This window comes from Ovis canadensis, chromosome 3, assembly GCF_042477335.2.
Source record: "Ovis canadensis isolate MfBH-ARS-UI-01 breed Bighorn chromosome 3, ARS-UI_OviCan_v2, whole genome shotgun sequence".
Classification (NCBI taxonomy): Eukaryota; Metazoa; Chordata; class Mammalia; order Artiodactyla; family Bovidae; genus Ovis; species Ovis canadensis.
Window position 1 is genome coordinate 8942019 of NC_091247.1, and position 17360 is coordinate 8959378.

Genomic DNA, 17360 nt, shown 5'->3' on the forward strand with positions numbered 1-17360 from the left:
AGGATGTCTTTCCCACAGGAAGCCGAGTGCCCCTGTCAGTAGAGCTGCTCCAAGTCAGGGGGCTGGGGTGGGGGTGGGAGTCAGAGCCCACTCCGCCTGGAGCCTGGGGAATGACCCTGGCCTTGAAGGGCAGTGGAATGATGACTTTTTGCCAAGGCCAGCTTTTAGGAGACTAGAGGCAGGGTGGTGGCTGACCTTTCCGCCCAAGGCAAGCCTCGCCAGGCTGGAGGAGGGCTGTGGCAGGTGGGTTGGCTCTGGCTAGGCCTAGTACAGAAGAGCCAGGATCTTCAGCCACTGGAACCAGACCATCTGATCACATCCCTGCTCTGAGAATGTTATTTGAATGTTCAGGACCAGAAAATGCAAAACAAGAGGGCAGTGGTATCTGGTGAACTCCAGAAATCATGGGACTTCTCCAACTGACACGGGGAGCTCCCAACTCTAGAATTACAGACACCTTTTCCAGCAGCACGCTGGGAACAAGTGGCTGAACAGAATGCATCCTAGGAAGGCCATTCTACAGGCCCCTCCTGGGGACAGATCTTGGTGGGGTGGAGGCCTGCAGTTGACCACCTTCCTCATGAGAAGTTTGGTTGGGGGAAGATGTGGGCTCGCAATCAAGCAGAACCTCAGTCCCAAAGGTGTTCAAGAAGATGATGATGAAGAGAAGGAGGATAAAGATGATGGGATGATGGTGATGATGGGATGGTGAGTACCAGGTGCTAAGCAGTCCTGGGTCGTTATCCTGTTTTATCACAGCACTGTTCTTCTCCCTGCCTTATAGATAAGGATTCTGAAGCTTAGAGAGGTGGAGTAACTTGCCCAAGATCACAACACTGGGAAGAGAAAGATGGGAGGTGCCAATGAGGTGGAAGCAGCCAGGGGCCTGCCTGGACCAAGAGTATTCTGAGAGTTCAGAGCGGCCGAGACAGGTCTGAAAGGCAGCTTTCCCTCAACACATATTAGGTGGTAGGTATCTCAGGGGTTAAATTTCATAAAGCTCTGAGTCCCTGTTGCTGGTCCAGGAATGGGGAGCAGGGAGGAGCCTTGGGTAATAATCACACTGAGGCCTCAGTAATCTTGTCTTAGCAGAAGTAGCACACCACCTCCCTAATTCTGTCTTACAAACACAGAGACCCTGGTCAAGGGTTCCCGTGGAAGGGTCCAGATGATGCTGTTCATCAGCAGTGTCGACCTGCACCAGCAAACCCTTGCCCACTGGGCCGGAGCTTGGCCCTGGCCACTTCCTAATGACTCATCCTCATCTGCAGGCAGGAAGCTGCCTTCCTGAGTGCTCAGCCATGCTAAGGACCACACATGTCCCCCAGCTGTCAGCCCCCTGGCGGGAACCTGCAGCAGGCTCTCTGCTCTGCAGGCTTTCTGCAACTCTCACCAAGCAGAGATGCTGAGCCCCGACACACAGGCACCATGAGATACCTCATGCTCCCTTGATGATGATCACAGTGTCCCGCGGCCCCTGGGATTTTCTTTCCACAAGGAGGCACTAACCGAGCTTGGGCAAACCAGCTAAAGCCCACAACTGCCTCCCTGCCCTTCCCTGCATGCCTCCTCCATCAGCTGCTGAGCCCCAGAGACCCATCACCAGTACACGGGCCACGCAGCCATGGCCACCCCCGCCCTTCCTGAGCCCGTGCCTGCCTGAGGAGGGGGCACCAGCTTGGGAGACCAAGAACGCCCATCAGCAGCTCCCAGATGGGCAGGGGAGGCCTGGGTGGGCTGACATCCCCAGCGCTCTTCAGCCCCCTCCCCATGCTCGGTCCAGCTCTGACCCCGGTGTCGGGGGCTCACACGGTCACCCACTTGTTGCCCAGGCTTAGTCCTCTGGGCCCTAGGACATCCCTTCCAGCAGCTTTTATTAAAGGACTTTTGCTGCCTAGGAGTCACATTCTTCTCTGGGTAGTGTCCCTGATCCACTGAGTGGGTCCCTAGGAGCTGTATTTGTACTGGATGCTTAAGTAAGGGGACAGAACAACCCCTGATCCAAGCCAGGTCAATCAGGTTTTATCTCTGGCAATGAGGAATCAGATAGGAGAGGCTGACAGTCAGGCTCTGCAGCTCGGTGAAGCTCTAACATGTAAACTTGGATGCTAAGAGGCATCCCCAATGCGAGCTGAGAGGTCTAGAAATCTGGGCTGCAGACACAGCGGAGAGCACAGTAGATATGCACAGAGAAGAGTAACATGAGATGGAGGAAGGGGCCTGCCCACCTTGCAGGTCCCGACCCTGAGGGGCTGTAGGTGCTGGACACAGAGGTCATGGGCAGAGATTTCTCAGCTACCTGGGAAGCCGTGGCAGCTAGCTGGCAGGGCCCAAGGACAGGGTCAATCAAAAGGTCAAGGACTCTGCCACTCTTCTCTCCCAGAGGAGCCTAAGCTCCTGGGTGGAGTCTCACTTGCCAGACTTCAGTGCCTGACACTGAGAGCAAGGCAAGCGATGGCGCCTTCGGGGGGAACCAAAATCAGAAGCTTGGCCCATCACCCAGCTGGGCTGCCACCCAAGGCAGAGCAGCAGGATGGAGGCACAGAGCGGGATGGGCCTGGGAAACCAGACTGAGGGGTGGGCAAGTGAGGGACACGAGCCCGGGGTGGGGGCTCCTGGGCCTCAGCCACAGGGGGATGGGGTGGGGTGGGGGTGGGGCAGCGAGGCCCTTGGTGAGAGTCATCCTGAAAACATCACTCTCACGCTTGCACTTCAGTTGAAGTGAACCCCTCGCCTCCAGGATCACCCCCCAGAACCTTGCCTCCCTCTCCCAACACGTGGCAGAGTTTGGGGCCCAAGAGGCACCCCTGAACCCTGGCCCATCCCAGGGCATCTGCCAGAGCCTCCTAACCTTCTCCAGGAGGGAGAGGACTGTTTTCAAAGGCTCTGCCTTGGGAGTGGCAGGCCTGGGGCTCTGCTGCCATGATTCCATTTTCCTGGGGCCTCCCAGAGGATGCCGGGAGATTTCAGAGGCGAAAGAGAGTACAGGGCAGAATCTGCATTATCGAATCTCGTCTACACCCCAGAGCACCTGTGGGCCCAAGTGTCGACAGCCCCCTCTTACAAGTGCCTTCCCCACAGTTCGCTCACCCTGGAGTCCGGCAGGCATGTGGACACCTACCTTCACTGCAGTCCATCCATCCCAGGATGACTGAACTGCCACATGGGGGACTCTCTCTTCCCCCTACCCAGTCTTAGACTCCAGTATCGCTTGCTTTCTGGCAAGAGGTTCCTACCGAGTTAAGTTCATACACATCTCAAAGTAAGTTCCCTGAACGGAGCAACTGCACCTACATACCCAGATCTTCCTGTGAGCATCCTCCCTGTAGAGTTGGGGGAATCCAAGGCTCAGAGAGGTTGAGAGACGTGCCCAAGGTCACCACAAGCGCAAGCAGCCCTGACCTCAGCGTCCCCCCTCCCCAACACGGCTGACAACATCCAGAAGCCACCATGACCTCCCCCTGCAGAGGCACACCCAGAACTCCAGAGACCAGGTTCATCGCGGACCCTACCACTCCTGCAGAGACTCAGGGATGCTCAGCATCGCTGGGCCACCTCTCCTTCCAGGACATGGCTCAGGCCTTGCAACCTCCTCAGGTCCCTCGACCCCCGCCTTTGAGGGCCCACTGTAGTTCTTTTCACTCGGTGTCTTTGGACTTCTACTGAGCCATCATCTCTACAGAAGTCACCCCTGAACCTGCCGTCTGACTTGATTCCCCCTACTAGACTTTGCCATCATGTCCTCTTCCCGACCCTCTGTGCACCTGGCGAGTCAACCAAATCTATCTCCCACCCTGGCTGTGAGCTGTGACCATCCCCCTGCTGCAGCCTCCCTCTCCCCCAGAAGGCGGGGTTTGGGAGGGCGGGGCGGGGGCGGGGCAGGGCAGGGGGCACAGGGCGGTGCACTTTCCCCTCCTGCTCCCTTTCCCTCTCCCACCAGAGGGGGCTTCCTCCACGGGTCCCTCTGCCTCCCAGGCTTTCCACCACCCGTATTTTGGCCAGTTCGTCCCATGAGAAGGCTCTTCCTCACAGGCTAGAGGAGACAGGAGGCTGAGTATTTTGTAATGAACTTTGTGACCTGCTTTCCTATTTTACCCCTTACAAGGTGACCCGTAAGCCTTTCTGATTATGTCCTGTTTTTAAAAAGCTAAATGTTATTTTTTCCTGGGTGAAAGAGAAACATTTACCACTTGTAGAAAATTTGGAGACTACAGGAAAAGAAAATAAAGAAACTCACTCAATAACTCTACAAGCAGGGATAGCCAAGATGAATGACCCCATGCACTTCACACACACACACACACACACACACACACACACACACACACGCACACACACTCACACACACACACTCACTCAATAACTCTACAAGCAGAGATAACCAAGATGAATGATCCCATGCACTTCACACACACACACACACACATGCACACACACACACTCTCACACACACATACACACTCAATAACTCTACAGAGATAACCAAGATGAATGATCCCATGCACTTCACACACACACACACACGCACGCACACTCACACACACACACACACTCAATAACTATAAGCAGAGATAACCAAGATGAATGATCCCATGCACTTCATACACACACACACGCACACGCACACACACATGCACACACACACACACGTGTTCATCCCTGTCATCCACTCTGCTTTCTCTAAAAGCCTCACTTAAAATGTTTAACTCCTGGGCTGATACTCTTGTTCTATCAGGCACAAAGAAGCAGCTGTTACCCCTTCCCAGACAGGCCTGCCTAACAATCCCACTCCCTTTCCCCTTTGTGAGGAGGCTGAGGTTGGCTCGAGGCCAGCCTGGGGCAATGTCCACAGCCCCTATGTTTCAAATTCATCAAGGACTCGCAGCACTGAAAATGCCTTCCAGGGCCGCCCCCTCCCTCCCTGGGAAGGCAGAGGTGATGCGGGGCTCTCTCGCCTTTGTGCCACTCCCAGGATGCCCAAGGTGAGAGGACAGCAGGTCGGGGACGTGAGGGGGGTCCCACGCTTGCCCCCTCCCCAATGACTCTCTGGCCTCTGGTTCCCCGGAGGTCCCTGAGCCAGGACCACCACTCTGTCCTCATTCTGGGCCCTGACGATAGGGGAGGGTCTTTGGGGGTCTCTGAGAGCTAAGAAATGACCCACACCGCCCAGGGTCTGGCCACTTGCAGGCTCCCATTTCTTCCAGTCTCTCCCCAAGCCTGTGACTCGCTGAGGCTGAGCTGGATGAGGGACAGGAGGTGAGCGGAGCTCGGAAGTGACCCTTGAACCTCCACTCCACAGGCCCAGCAGGAACAGGACCCAGTGGCCACACCTGGCCCACTCCCACAGAGAGCAGCCCGGAGGGTCCCCAGGATATTGGAGGCTCCACGGGCCTGCTCTTTAAGACTGGCCACTTCAGTTCAAGCTCTGGACTGCAGAGGATCACCCAAAGGCACCTTGGGGCCCTGAGGCTGAAATATCCAGGAGTGTGACCCAACCCGGGGAGACAAACTCACAAGATGGGCCACATGACCGCCCCCTTAGCCAGACAACAAGAACCATCCTGCCTGTCTGTTCACATGGCCTCCAGGCTGACTGATGTGGCCTCAGACCAATGGAGGGGTATGTACTGGTGGTGGTGGGGATCACTGGCCTGGGCCTCCCTGCCACGCATCCTTGCATCTGCTTCCATGTGTCTCCCTGGCCAAGGCCAAGTTTGTCACTAGGGTTGGGGGACTGTTGGGCAAGTGAATTGAAGGTTGTACCCTATAAGTTTCAGGGCTGTGGGGCAAGGTGCTTCCCCCCCGGCCCCTGCCTTGCCTCTGGGGACTGGAGTATTAGGACCTCTTCCCCTGCGGCCCAGCCTTCTCCTGCACCCTCATCTCTGGTTCCAAGGTCACCATCTTCTCATGCAGATATAAGGATGCAGGGAGAGTGCATTCTTACAGCATCTGTGGGGAACAGCAGGTGGGGGTCAGGAGGGGAGGCTCTGTGGATGCACCTGCTGGCCTCTGGGCCAAGGAAGAGTGAGACCTGGCTCCTGGGGAAGAGGGAATCCGCTCCCCTTCAATGAACAGGAGCAAAGTGGCATGGGGGAGGCCAGGGTGGAGAGGGGTCTGGTGGGTTGGGCTCCAGGTAGGCAGAGCCCAGGGGAACATGTGGTCACTGCACTGTGAGAGAAAGAGCAATGTTTTGCAAAGATTTCGAAGGTGAGGTAAAGCCTCTCCAGCTCTCCTGTGGGGTCTTCAAGAAAGTCTCGAATGCTCACATGCTTTTGAGGGAGTGGACTCTTTCTGGGGGACATGAAAAGAGGCCAGTGCAGGACAGCAGTGGAGGCCGGAGGCTGGGCCACGGGGGTGGGGGGCATCTGGTGTCGGGATTGTCAGGGCTGCCTTGAGTCTCCAGAGCAGGTGGTCTCCTGTTCCCCTCGGAAGGAGGGGCCGGACTGTCCCAAGGAGATGAGAAACAGGGGTGGGGTGCTGTTCTGAGGGCCCCGGAGCCAGGCTGAGCATCTGCCCAGGGGGCCGCGGGGGTGACAGTGCTTGCCAGGGAGCGCTCCAAAATGACCCATTAGAGACACTCAGGCGCAGAGTCAATCCACTGCTCTGAGTTGAACCTACCGCTAAATCCCAAGTGGAAGGGAAAGAAGCGAAACACCAAAGCGTGCGGAGTTCCCCTCTGAGTGGAACACAGCACTGTGCCCCTGAGGCGGGCATTCTCTCACCTCCTTCCTCCCTGGCAGCTCCCATCTCAGTCGTGGGGGCTCAGCAGGAACCGTGTCTGCCACCCTCAGAGACCAAACAGCTTTGAATGAATGAAGGAAGGAATAGAGGAGTGAATGAGTGAGCGAATGGATGAGCGAATGAATGAGTGAATGGAGGAATGGAGGAGTGAATGAGTGAATGAGTGAATGGATGAGTGGATGAATGAATGAGTGGAGGAATGGAGGAGTGAATGAGTGAATGAGTGAATGGATGAGTGGATGAATGAATGAGTGGAGGAGTGAATGAGTGAGTGAATGGATGGAGGAATGGAGGAGTGAGTGAACGAGTGAATGGATGAGCGGATGAATGAATGAATGGAGGAGTGAATGAGTGAATGATTGAATGGATGAGTAAACAAAGGAATGAATGCGTGAACGGGTGAACGACCGAAGGGATGAATGAGCCATGAGCGGTCCAGGTCTGGGTGCTATTCAGGATCACTGTCGCCTCGTTGGCCATGTGCGGTTGGGGAGACAGACGCTGGGTTGCCCCAGGAATCCCCTGACTGGCGCTGAGAAGAGTCAAACTTCCGCCAGTCAGATCTGATGTCTGCCTGCTATCTGTCTGGCTCTTGCCCCCCTACTGGGGTGGGCAGAGAGAGGGCAGCAGGCCCACAGAGAGGGGGCCTATGCTCCCCAAATCAGAGCCCAGCAAATGTCCCTCCAGGAGGCCTGGGGCGGGACAGAAAGAGGAGCTCCGAGGGCTCAGGATGTCATCTCCCCCCACCCAGCCACCCACCTAGGGTATCACCAAGACAGACAGACAGGCTGACGGACGTGGGGCCAGTCCCTGCAGTGTCACAGAGGCTCTGGATGAGGCATGGTGATGACCAGGTGGGTCCTGCAGTTGGAGGAGGTGGACGTGGGTCAGCTCTCCCCCGCAGGGGCGGGTGAGGCAGGACCACGCCACCTGTCTGCACCTTGCTGTCCACAGATATGAAACGGGGACATCTTACAGCTAACCCCCGTGCGGAGGGCTTAGGGACTGCACATGGGGAGCACTCAGCAAAGCTCACGGCCCCGGTACCCCGTCCCTCTGCCCTGTGCCCCCCAGCCAGGGAGCTGCACCTCCTCTCTGACCATTTACGATTGTGGGGCTGAGCACCACGGGAGGGGCGTGGGTGTGGGTGTGGATAACTGTGAGGGTGTGCCTGTTTGTGCCTGTCTGTGCATGCAGGCCCCTGTGTACACAGGCTAGAGGAGGGGCTACTTTCCAGGACGATGCAAGCCTACCTCTGTGTCACTGGATGCCCCCTGCTCCCGCAAGAACTTGAGTCCCCATGATGCCCTTCACTGTCGGCGGCACCGAGGTTGCGGGAGCTCCCTGTTCACAGGGTCCCTGTCTTCCCAGAGCCCACCTGGTGCCTGGCACAGAGAAAGTGCCAGCACGTGGAGGAGGGAGGCACGGGGAGGACTTCCTGGGGCGGACGGACTGGCTGCAGGGAACCTTGGGCAGAGACCCCTTGGCTCCCCAGCGCCCAGGACGGTGGGTGTCAGCCAGAGGCCACAGGGGTGCAATGCCCTCAGACCCCACCAGGCGGAGCCACGTGTCCATCTCCAGACCCATTTCTCAGGCTTCTGCTTTCGAGAACCTGCATCTCAGACCGAATCTGTGCTTAGAGGTCTCCTTGGCAGCTCGGCCTGAGGGAGAGGCTCCTGGGACGACTCTGGACCCGAGGATGAGGGGGCCCTGCCAGAGCAGGGGGCGGGACCCCCACCCCACGCCCATCCTGTACAGGCGGCCTCCCTGCCCCTGGGCTGCGCTGACCTGTGGAGCCACGGGGAAGCCCCCGACAGGCTGGGTGAGGAGGGTGGGGCTGGTCTCCAGCTCCCTGGGCAACCCCGAGCGACTCCCTGGGGAGGGAGGCCCAGCCCAGGCCACACTCACCTTTCCAGCCCTGAAGACATCTCTTCACTAAACTCTGAGCTCTCACTACTGCCTGGAAAAGGAACACAGATCAGTGAGCGGGGCGGCCTCACAGGAGCGGGGCCACCAGAGCGGCCTCTTCTCCACCGGGCCCAGGCCCTGAGCTGCACAGACGTGCCAGAGGGACACCGCCTGAGCCCAGGGGTGTCAGTGTGGCTCGGGCTCTGCTCTGCTGCTGCTCTGTCTCACACTCAGCCCACCCCATCCCACGGCTCCCAGGTGGGCCCTCCTCTCCCCTCCCTGCCCTCCTAACGCTGCGGCTGCCAGCACACCAGTCCCCTGGGGTCAGGACCTTAGGTCTCTGTCTTCCACAGGCTCCACCACTGCCCTCTAGGGGCCAGATGACCACTCCTCCCTCCAAAGGTCAGGACTGGACTAAACACGGGCCACGGAGCAGCTACCTAGCACTGGACAGAGGCCCCCACGGAGCGCCCTTTCAGAGCCTGGGGCAGTGTGCACGCAGAGGGCTCAGCTTTCCCATGGCCTGCCCCCCCAGGGCTGACTGGGACTCACCAAGGCCCAGCTTCGGCCACAAGGAAGCAGAGAGACTTTCCTTGGAGGCGCCTGGGTTCTGCCCTCTCTGCCTGGGCTGTCTCGCTGGCACCACGGCCAGGCAGTGGGAGTGGGGAGAAAGAGGGGGGTCCCAGGCCCCCTGGCAGTTCCAGGACACAAGGACTAGTTCAGCCTCAAGCAGGGCACAGGCACACAGGCAGCGAGCTCCCAGGCCCCAGCTCCAAACAGAAAAACCTCTGAGTGTTCGGAGTGGAGGAGCCGAGAGCCGCAGCATCTGGGGATCTCCCGCCTGGACGCGGGACAGCACAGCATCTGACTTGGTTTTCTGTCTCAGGAATAGCAAGCTTGGGCTCAGGCACAGCTCAGAAAGTTTCCTGGATGTAAAAGAGCTGTTCTGCTGCCCAGCCCAATGTTCTCGGGCCAGCATTTCCCAGGGAGGTTCAGAACCCCATCCCATGGGATTCTCCAAGGAGGAGGGTTCCGGCCCAGACAGTGTGGGAACCTTTGGGCTCAGCTGCCTCCTGGGAGACCCACGATGCCCATCAGCATGGTCCAGTCTCTGGGATGAGACCTGCCACCCTGGTTTAATCCAGCCTTTCCCCAACTCACAGACCCTGAACTCTTCTCCCCAGGCCCACCTAGGAACCTCGGGCTACACAGTCCCCAGCTGGCGGAAACCCCTGACCGGGTCCAAGGAGAAGGATCTCCTCCCTGGACGGACAGCAGACACGGGCCTTGCTTGTCACACACTTTCTAGGAAGTGGGAGCCAGGTGCCCCCTCGCGGCGACACTGCCTCAGAGATTGGCCCCATTTCACGGGACGCGAGATTCCTGCACGATTTTCCTGCCCATACCTCCTCTTCCCTCCCACGCGCTGGGGGCCCTCCGCCCTACTGGCCTCTGTCTAGCCTGCTGCCAGCTCCGGGAGGGCTCCCTGTTAAGACAGACACACAGACACACAGACTACAGAAGCACGGCACACTGGAAGGACAGCCGGTGGAGAGTACACCTGTCTGATGGCGGCCTGGACTCCACAGGCAGCGGGCCTGTGACCAGAGCTCACTGCCACCCGGAGGTCCGACACCGCCCCCCCCGGCCCCAGCAGCTCAGCCTCTGTCTTTCTATTGATATAAGCACCATCTCTGGATGGAGTTCAGACATACATTTTCATCCCAGAAGGTCAATTTCTCATCCTCCCTTACTTTGGCTTCTTGGTATGAAGACAAGCGCATGGCGAGCACCCCGGGGCCGCCTTGCTGCCGTCCCCAGGCAGCGTCTCCTCCTTTGCCCTGCGGGCCAGGGTTTGTAGCTCCCCAGGGATGGAGCCCCACGGGGGCAGCAGCCAGCAGGCTTTGGCAGTCGCCTGCCAAGGACGGTGGGTCTCAGGTACGTGTCCGTCCCCCGTTTCTTGCCCCTCTCAGGGCCACTGGCAGGATGAGGACCCAAGGCCCTTTGTGAAGCCTTTGAGACCGGGAAGCAAAGGCCTCTTTGGCTCTGGCGACGCCTGCGGGGAGCCCTCTCTGCGGGGGGGTGCGGGGCCCCCAGGCACTGCAATGACGGAGACAGACACAGACACGCCGGGCCATGGCCCACCCGCTGTCGTGTGCAGGCCGGGGACGCTTACCGAGGGAGAGTCCGTTGGTGACGGCGGAGGAGGAGGCGAGGGCGAGGCCCCTGCGGGGGCTGCGGGGCTCTAGGACACTGTCGTCCAGCAGGTGCCTCGCTTTTTCCGACGGGAATGTCGCGCTTTTACTCTCAACTACACTCAACTGACACATCATACTGGAAAATGGAAAGGAAGAAAGAAGGCACAGCTCCTTATCTACAGAGCAACCGTGGTTCCACCTGCCCCAGGGGCCTGAGCAGAACGGCGCCGCTGCAGGACAAAGACCTTCACCCAGAACCGTGGTCCTATCTCCCCATGCGTGACCTTGGGCAAGTCACATCATTCTTCTGAGCCTCAGTTTCTCTGGCAAACGGAGACTCATGCCCTCGCCCTGCCTGACTCCCAGGATGACTGTGAGGCTCAGGTGAGCAGATGGTGCTTTTGAGTGATGGAGCCGAACAAGCCAAAAGATGGCTGACTCTGTGGTCAGCACGTCTGCATCTGGAGTCGTACACCTGGTCCAAGTCCTTGCTCCAGCCTTACCCACCACCGCCAGGTGCTTCCCCTGTCAGACCTCCGGGCCTCATTCTTACAACACGGATCACGCAGCTACTCCGGAGGCCTGAAGGGGCCCAGTGAGAGGATGCTGGGCGGGCACGTGCCAGTGTATCCAGCACCGAGCAAGCCCCGAACTCTCAGAGAAGCAAGCCTTTTCTCCTCCAGGGCTAGCCTGGGCTGGCTGAGGCTTGTGTCCTTAACGGTAGGAGGACGAAAGGAAGGAAGGAACAGAGAGAAGGAGAGAGGGAGGGACAGGGCAGAAGGGACCCAACTGCTCAGGGATCTGTGCCCAACCCCCTGGGGACAAGCGCACAGCTGCCCACCCACGCTAAGGACCACACATGTCCCCCAGCTGGCCAGCCCCGTGGAGCCGGGGGAACCTGCAGCAGGCTCTGGGCACTGCAGGCTTTCTGCAACTTTCAGCAAGTGGAGATGCTGAGCCATGACACACAGGTGCCATGAGATATTACATGCTCCCTGGAGGACTGTCACGGTGTTTCCTGGACTCTGGGGTTTTCTTTCTACGTGGAGGCACTATCCAAGTTTGGGCAAACCAGCTAGAAGCCCACCACTGCCTCCCCGCCCTTCCCTGCACACCTCCTCCATCAGCTGCTGAGCCCCGGAGACCTGTCATCAGTACACGGGCCATGCAGCCACGGCCACCCCTGCCCTTCCTGAGCCCATGCCAGCCTGAGGAGGGAGCACCAGCCCGGGAGACCAAGAGCGCCCATCAGCAGCTCCCAGACGGGCAGGGGAGGCCCGGATGGGCTGGCATCCCTAGCAGCTCTTCGGCCCCGCCCCATGCTCAGTCCCACCCCGACCCCGATGTCAGGGGTTCTTGCGGTTACCCACTTGTTGCCCAGGCTGTGGCTCTTCCTGTGTCTTGGGACCGGGGGTGTGGGGAGGCTGCCGGCCACAGAGGCGTCCGGACAGGTGGGCCGCCGGCTGAACCTTGCGGAACTGGAGCCACTGGACGGGCCTGTGAACAGAGCACAGAGAGTGAGGTGAGGGCCTGGGGAGGCTCAGGGGAGGTGGGCTGGGTTTGCGGGGAGACCCCTGGCTTGGCTGACAGGAGCGGGCAAGGCTCCTCAAGCCCTGTAGCTGTCTACTCACGAGACCCTGACCCCTCACCCCCAGCTGCCAGGCACACTGTGATACACATAATAAGCCTGACAACAGGCCATCAGGATGGCCAGCATCCTGCTGTGCACAGCGTCCCTGGCCTGACAGCCCCTCTGTTCACGTGGAGGAGAGTGCCATGGATGGACAGGGCAGGGGTGGAGGCGGGGGTCGGCAGTCTGGCCTGTTTCCCCTGGGGCGGTACTTCTCCACGGCCACCCCGCTGGGGGACAGAGTTGAGCCTCAATAGTGTGACTTCTGAGTCCAGGTCCAGGGCCCATACCTCTGTGCCCTTCCAAGGCCAGACTCTCTTCTGAAGCACATGTCCAGCCAAAAGGGATGTGTGCAGGGCTCAGTGGGGACGGTGGATTAACTGGGCGAGAGAGCATAGCCACGCAGGCAGGGTGTCAGACATCCAGGCCCGTCCGTTATTGCCTGGGTGACCTTGGATGAGGTGCTTCCTCTCTGAGTCTCAGTTTCCTCATCTGAAAGTTGGGAACAACGCACTCACCCTGCAGGTGGCTGGGAGAGGTCTTGGGGTAACATATGCAGAGTTTCAGTTAGAGCTCACTCTGGTTTTATTATGATTATGTTACCCTGTCCTCCTCAGCCCCAGTCATGGGGCCAATGCAAGGTCATGAAAGCCAGGGGGTTGGGGTCACAAACCCCACTGAGCCACATTCACAGCTATTTTCTGTGGGGCGCGGTCTAGACCACTGTTGTCTCTTCAGTTTCTGCGGTTGTGATTTGGGAAGGGAGGTCTTCAGGTGTTACCAAGCTGGGTTCTTGGACTCGAATCAACAGAAACGGATAAGAGGTTAGACGAGGAATTCAGGCAAGGCTTTAATCAGACTCACAAGGGAGCGAAAACAAATAACAGGTTCCCTTGCTTGCTCCCCGTGGCGAGGCGATCTGGTTCCTTAAATGGGGTAAGGGCAGGTGCAGATCAGTGGGTCAGGCCAGAGGGGCAGCCTAGGTGGTCTGCCCGCCCCCTGGTGGTGCTGCACAGAGGGATCACGCGCAGTACCCTGCTCCAGGCACCTCAGAAGTGGCCGCTGGATTTTGTTTGAAATTTGCTCCAATTGCATATGCCTGCAGTTATTTTTAGTTCCTCATAGTTTCTTTGTATCTGCTTCTCAGGAGATGTTTGTCCAGGTGCAAACACTGAAGTAAAGAGCCCCAGGTCCCAACCTATGTCAAAGGGAGGTGACCCCAGATGATAGCTGAGAGCCAGGGTTTCCGCAAAGGGGCTCGGTTACTTCCTGCGGAGCACAGTGAATGTGGGGCAAACCAGGGGGTTACTGCCTGGCTGTGCTGGGGAACATCCTGGAGGGCCTGTGAGGCCAGAGGTCCACCCAGGGCTCCCGATCCTCCACCACAAGATGCTGCAGACCCACTAGTGACCTGAGGGTCCCTGGGTCCTCCAGCATGCTTGGCTCATTCTTATTTTGGCATCCACACCAACGACCCTTGTCCCCAGCCTGTCCACTATGGGAAGTCCAGCTTCTGGCACTTCGGAGGGTTCCCGAGGCAAAGAACTCACGAAAATCTCGGGCTCTGAACTCCCACTCCCAGAGACCGTCCCACCCCTCTGTGCCTCCTCCACATCCCACTCCCTGACCCCCACATCCTCTCCGTCACTTCCCTGAGGCCCCACCACCAAGCCCTGCACTAGGTCTCCGCTGTTCCCTTCAACAACTATTTCCAGGTGTCAACCCCTCCTTCAGCGCCCTGCACAACTATCAGACCCTCTCCAAAATGCTGCCACTCTCCTGCCATGAGAACACTGTGCCTGTTGGGTTTGGTTGCACCTCCGGTGATACCAGGCTTCCTGCCAGGCCCCCAGGGAACAGGGACCTCTGCCCCAACCTTCTGTTCCCTCCGAGAGTCCACTGCACTGCTTCCCCTTCTCCTGCCTGGTCCATTCCCCAGTTTATGCTTACACTCTTAATTTCTCACCTTCTGCCAAAGAAGGTTCCCTGGCCCGGCTCTCCTCCCAGGCGCCACACTTCCTCAAAAACCAGCCTGCCCCCTACTCCGCTGCCGCTCCCTCACTCACTCCTCAAGTCACTAAATCTGGTTTCTATTTCCTAATGACATTTCCATTGACCTCCTTTAGGCCAAATCGTCGCGCATTCATTGGCTTCCTCACCAGTGCCCTTGGCAGCTGATACAGGTGATCGCTCCTCGTAAGCCTCTGCTTCCTGGGTGCCTGTGATGTCACTCACGTCTGCTTCTCCCTGAGCCTCTTCGATTGCTGTCACTAAGCCTCCTCCATGGGTTCCTTATTCCCCAGTGGCTGGTATTGTCTACACAAGCCTCCCTCTTTGGCTCCTGGTTCTGATTTAATTCAGCAGGTTGGCTGATGACTCTTAAACCTTTACTGCCATCCTTTTTTGTTGTTGTTGTTTGTATTAAAGAGCAAGGGAGCTTATGGATATGCACAACAGTTACTTATTTTTTAAATATTTATTTAGTTACTTGGCTGCACTGGGTTTTCATTGTGGCATGTAGGATCTTTAGTTGCAGGCATGTGGAAGTTAGTTCCCTGACCAGGGGTCAAACCCTGAATGGTGAGCCTGAGGAGTCTTAGCCACTGGACCATCAGGGAAGTCTCCAGCCAACCTCTTTTTTTTTTTTTTTTTTTTTTTTGAGCCTGAGACCTGCATTTTCTTCTGTCGGCTTGATCCCTTCATCTGAACTTTCCTCAGTTCGGTTCAGTTCAGTTCAGTCGCTCAGTCATGTCTGACTCTTTGCGACCCCACGAATCGCAGCACGCCAGGCCTCCCTGTCCATCACCAACTCCTGGAGTTTACTCAAACTCATGTCCATCGAGTGGGTGATGCCATCAAGCCATCTCATCCTCTGTCGTCCCCTTCTCCTCCTGCCCCCAATCCCTCCTAGCATCAGGGTCTTTTCCAATGAGTCAACTCTTCGCATGAGGTGGCCAAAGTATTGGAGTTTCAGCTTTAGCATCATTCCTTCCAAAGAACACCCAGGACTGATCTCCTTTAGAATGGACTGGTTGGATCTCCTTGCAATCCAAGGGACTCTCAAGAATCTTCTCCAAGATATCTTAAGTTCAGCCAAGGTTGAACTTGAACCCTCTTTCTGTATTTCCAGCCTTGGCTGGAGGCCCTGCTGGCCACTCAGTCACCTGGCCTGGAAGGAGCAGTCATCTTGCTTCCCCAAGACTGTGACTTGCCTTTTCTCTTCTTACTCAGTTCAGTTCAGTTCAGTCACTCAGTTGTGTCTGACTCTGCAATTCCATGGAATGCGCCACGCCAGGCTTCCCTGTCCATCACCAACTCCTGGCGCTTACTCCAACTCTTGTCCATCGCTTTGGCGATGCCATCCAAACATCTTATCCTCTGTCACCCCCTTCTCCTCCCGACTTCAATCTTTCCCAGCATCAGGGTCCTTTCAAATGAGTTGGTTCTTCACATCAAGTGGCCAAAGTACTGGAATTTCAGCTTCAGCACCAGTCCTTCCAATGAATATTCAGGACTGACCTCCTTTAGGACAGACTGGTAGGATCTCCTTGCAGTCCAAGGGACTCTCAAGAGTCTTCTCCAACACCACAGTTCAAAAGCATCAATTCTTCAGTGCTCAGCTTTCTTTATAGTTCAACTCTCACATCCATACATGACTACTGGAAAAACCATAGCTTTGACTAGAGGGACCTTTGTTGGTAAAGTAATGTCTCTGCTCTTTGATATGCTGTCTAGGTTAGTCATAACTTTTCTTCCAAGGAGCAAGCATCTTTTAATTTCATGGCTGTAGTTACCATCTGCAGTGATTTTGGAGACCCCCAAAATAAAGTCTCTCACTGTTTCACCATCTCTTCTTACTCGGCACACACAATCGCCAAGACCCCTAGGTTTTGTACACCCCCTCCCTGTCCCTCTCTCTTGTCCCTGACTGGTCTGAGCTACCACACTTTCTCTTCTTCCTGCAGCCAGTCCGCTGCTGCTGCTAAGTCGCTTCAGTCGTGTCCGACTCTGTGCGACCCCATAGACGGCAGCCCACCAGGCTCCCCTGTTCCTGGGATTCTCCAGGCAAGAACACTGGAGTGGGTTGCCATTTCCTTCTCCAGTGCATGAAAGTGAAAAGCGAAAGTGAAGTCGCTCAGTCGTGCCCGACTCTTTGCGACACCATGGACTGCAGCCTACCAGGCTCCTCCGTCCGTGGGATTCTCCAGGCAAGAGTACTGGAGTGGGCTGCCACTGCAGCCAGTCTGAACTTCTCAGATCCAACCATCATACAGATTCATGAAAGTCTGATGAGTGAAAAGCCTGAAACTGTCAGGGGCATGGTGCTCAAATCCTATTATACTTGGTCATTTCGGCTGATCTTAAAATTCTGAAGACAAATTCTGTGACAAAGTAGTCACAACAAATTTTGAGAAGAACAGCGCAGGACTTGTCCTACCAGTTATCAGACCAAAACGTAAGACAAAAGTAACTCAAACAGTCTAGTGTCGGTGCATGGACAGAGAAACCGTTCAGTGAATCACAAGTGAGAGTCTAGACTTCTTCATGGTGGCGGTGGCATTACAAGCTAAAGGGAAGACAGGGTCTTTTCAGTACATGGGTCTAGAACCATTAGGTTCCATGTGGAGAAAGATGAAATTATTGAGTCCTCCTACCTTACACTATGCAAGTAGATTAATGATATATATATATATGAAAATGCAAAACTACTGGAAAGAAAAAGGAGACAATCCTTATGACCTTGGGGAAAGGAAAGAAACAAAAGGCATAAAACTTCAAGGAAAAAAAAATGAGGGGAGAGAGGCTCAAAAGGAAGGGGATATATGTATAATCATGGCTGATTTGTGCTGTTGTTTGGCAGCAACACAACATTGTAAAGCAAT

General features: G+C 56.7%; 1 protein-coding gene across 22 annotated transcripts in view; it reads right to left on the reverse strand.

Moving 5' to 3' along the window:
• Positions 1-17360, reverse strand: part of RALGPS1 (Ral GEF with PH domain and SH3 binding motif 1) — a 302499-nt gene that overhangs the window by 16242 nt on the left and 268897 nt on the right. For 13 of the 22 annotated variants that reach the window (XM_069582375.1, XM_069582374.1, XM_069582376.1 and 10 more), the window contains one exon: positions 12218-12344. In XM_069582375.1, coding sequence (XP_069438476.1) covers positions 12218-12344 — 127 coding nt within the window. Of the gene's footprint in view, positions 1-8649; positions 8702-10825; positions 10984-12217; positions 12345-17360 lie in introns of all 22 variants that reach the window. The other 9 variants (XM_069582364.1, XM_069582362.1, XM_069582357.1 and 6 more) reach the window with 2 other exon arrangements.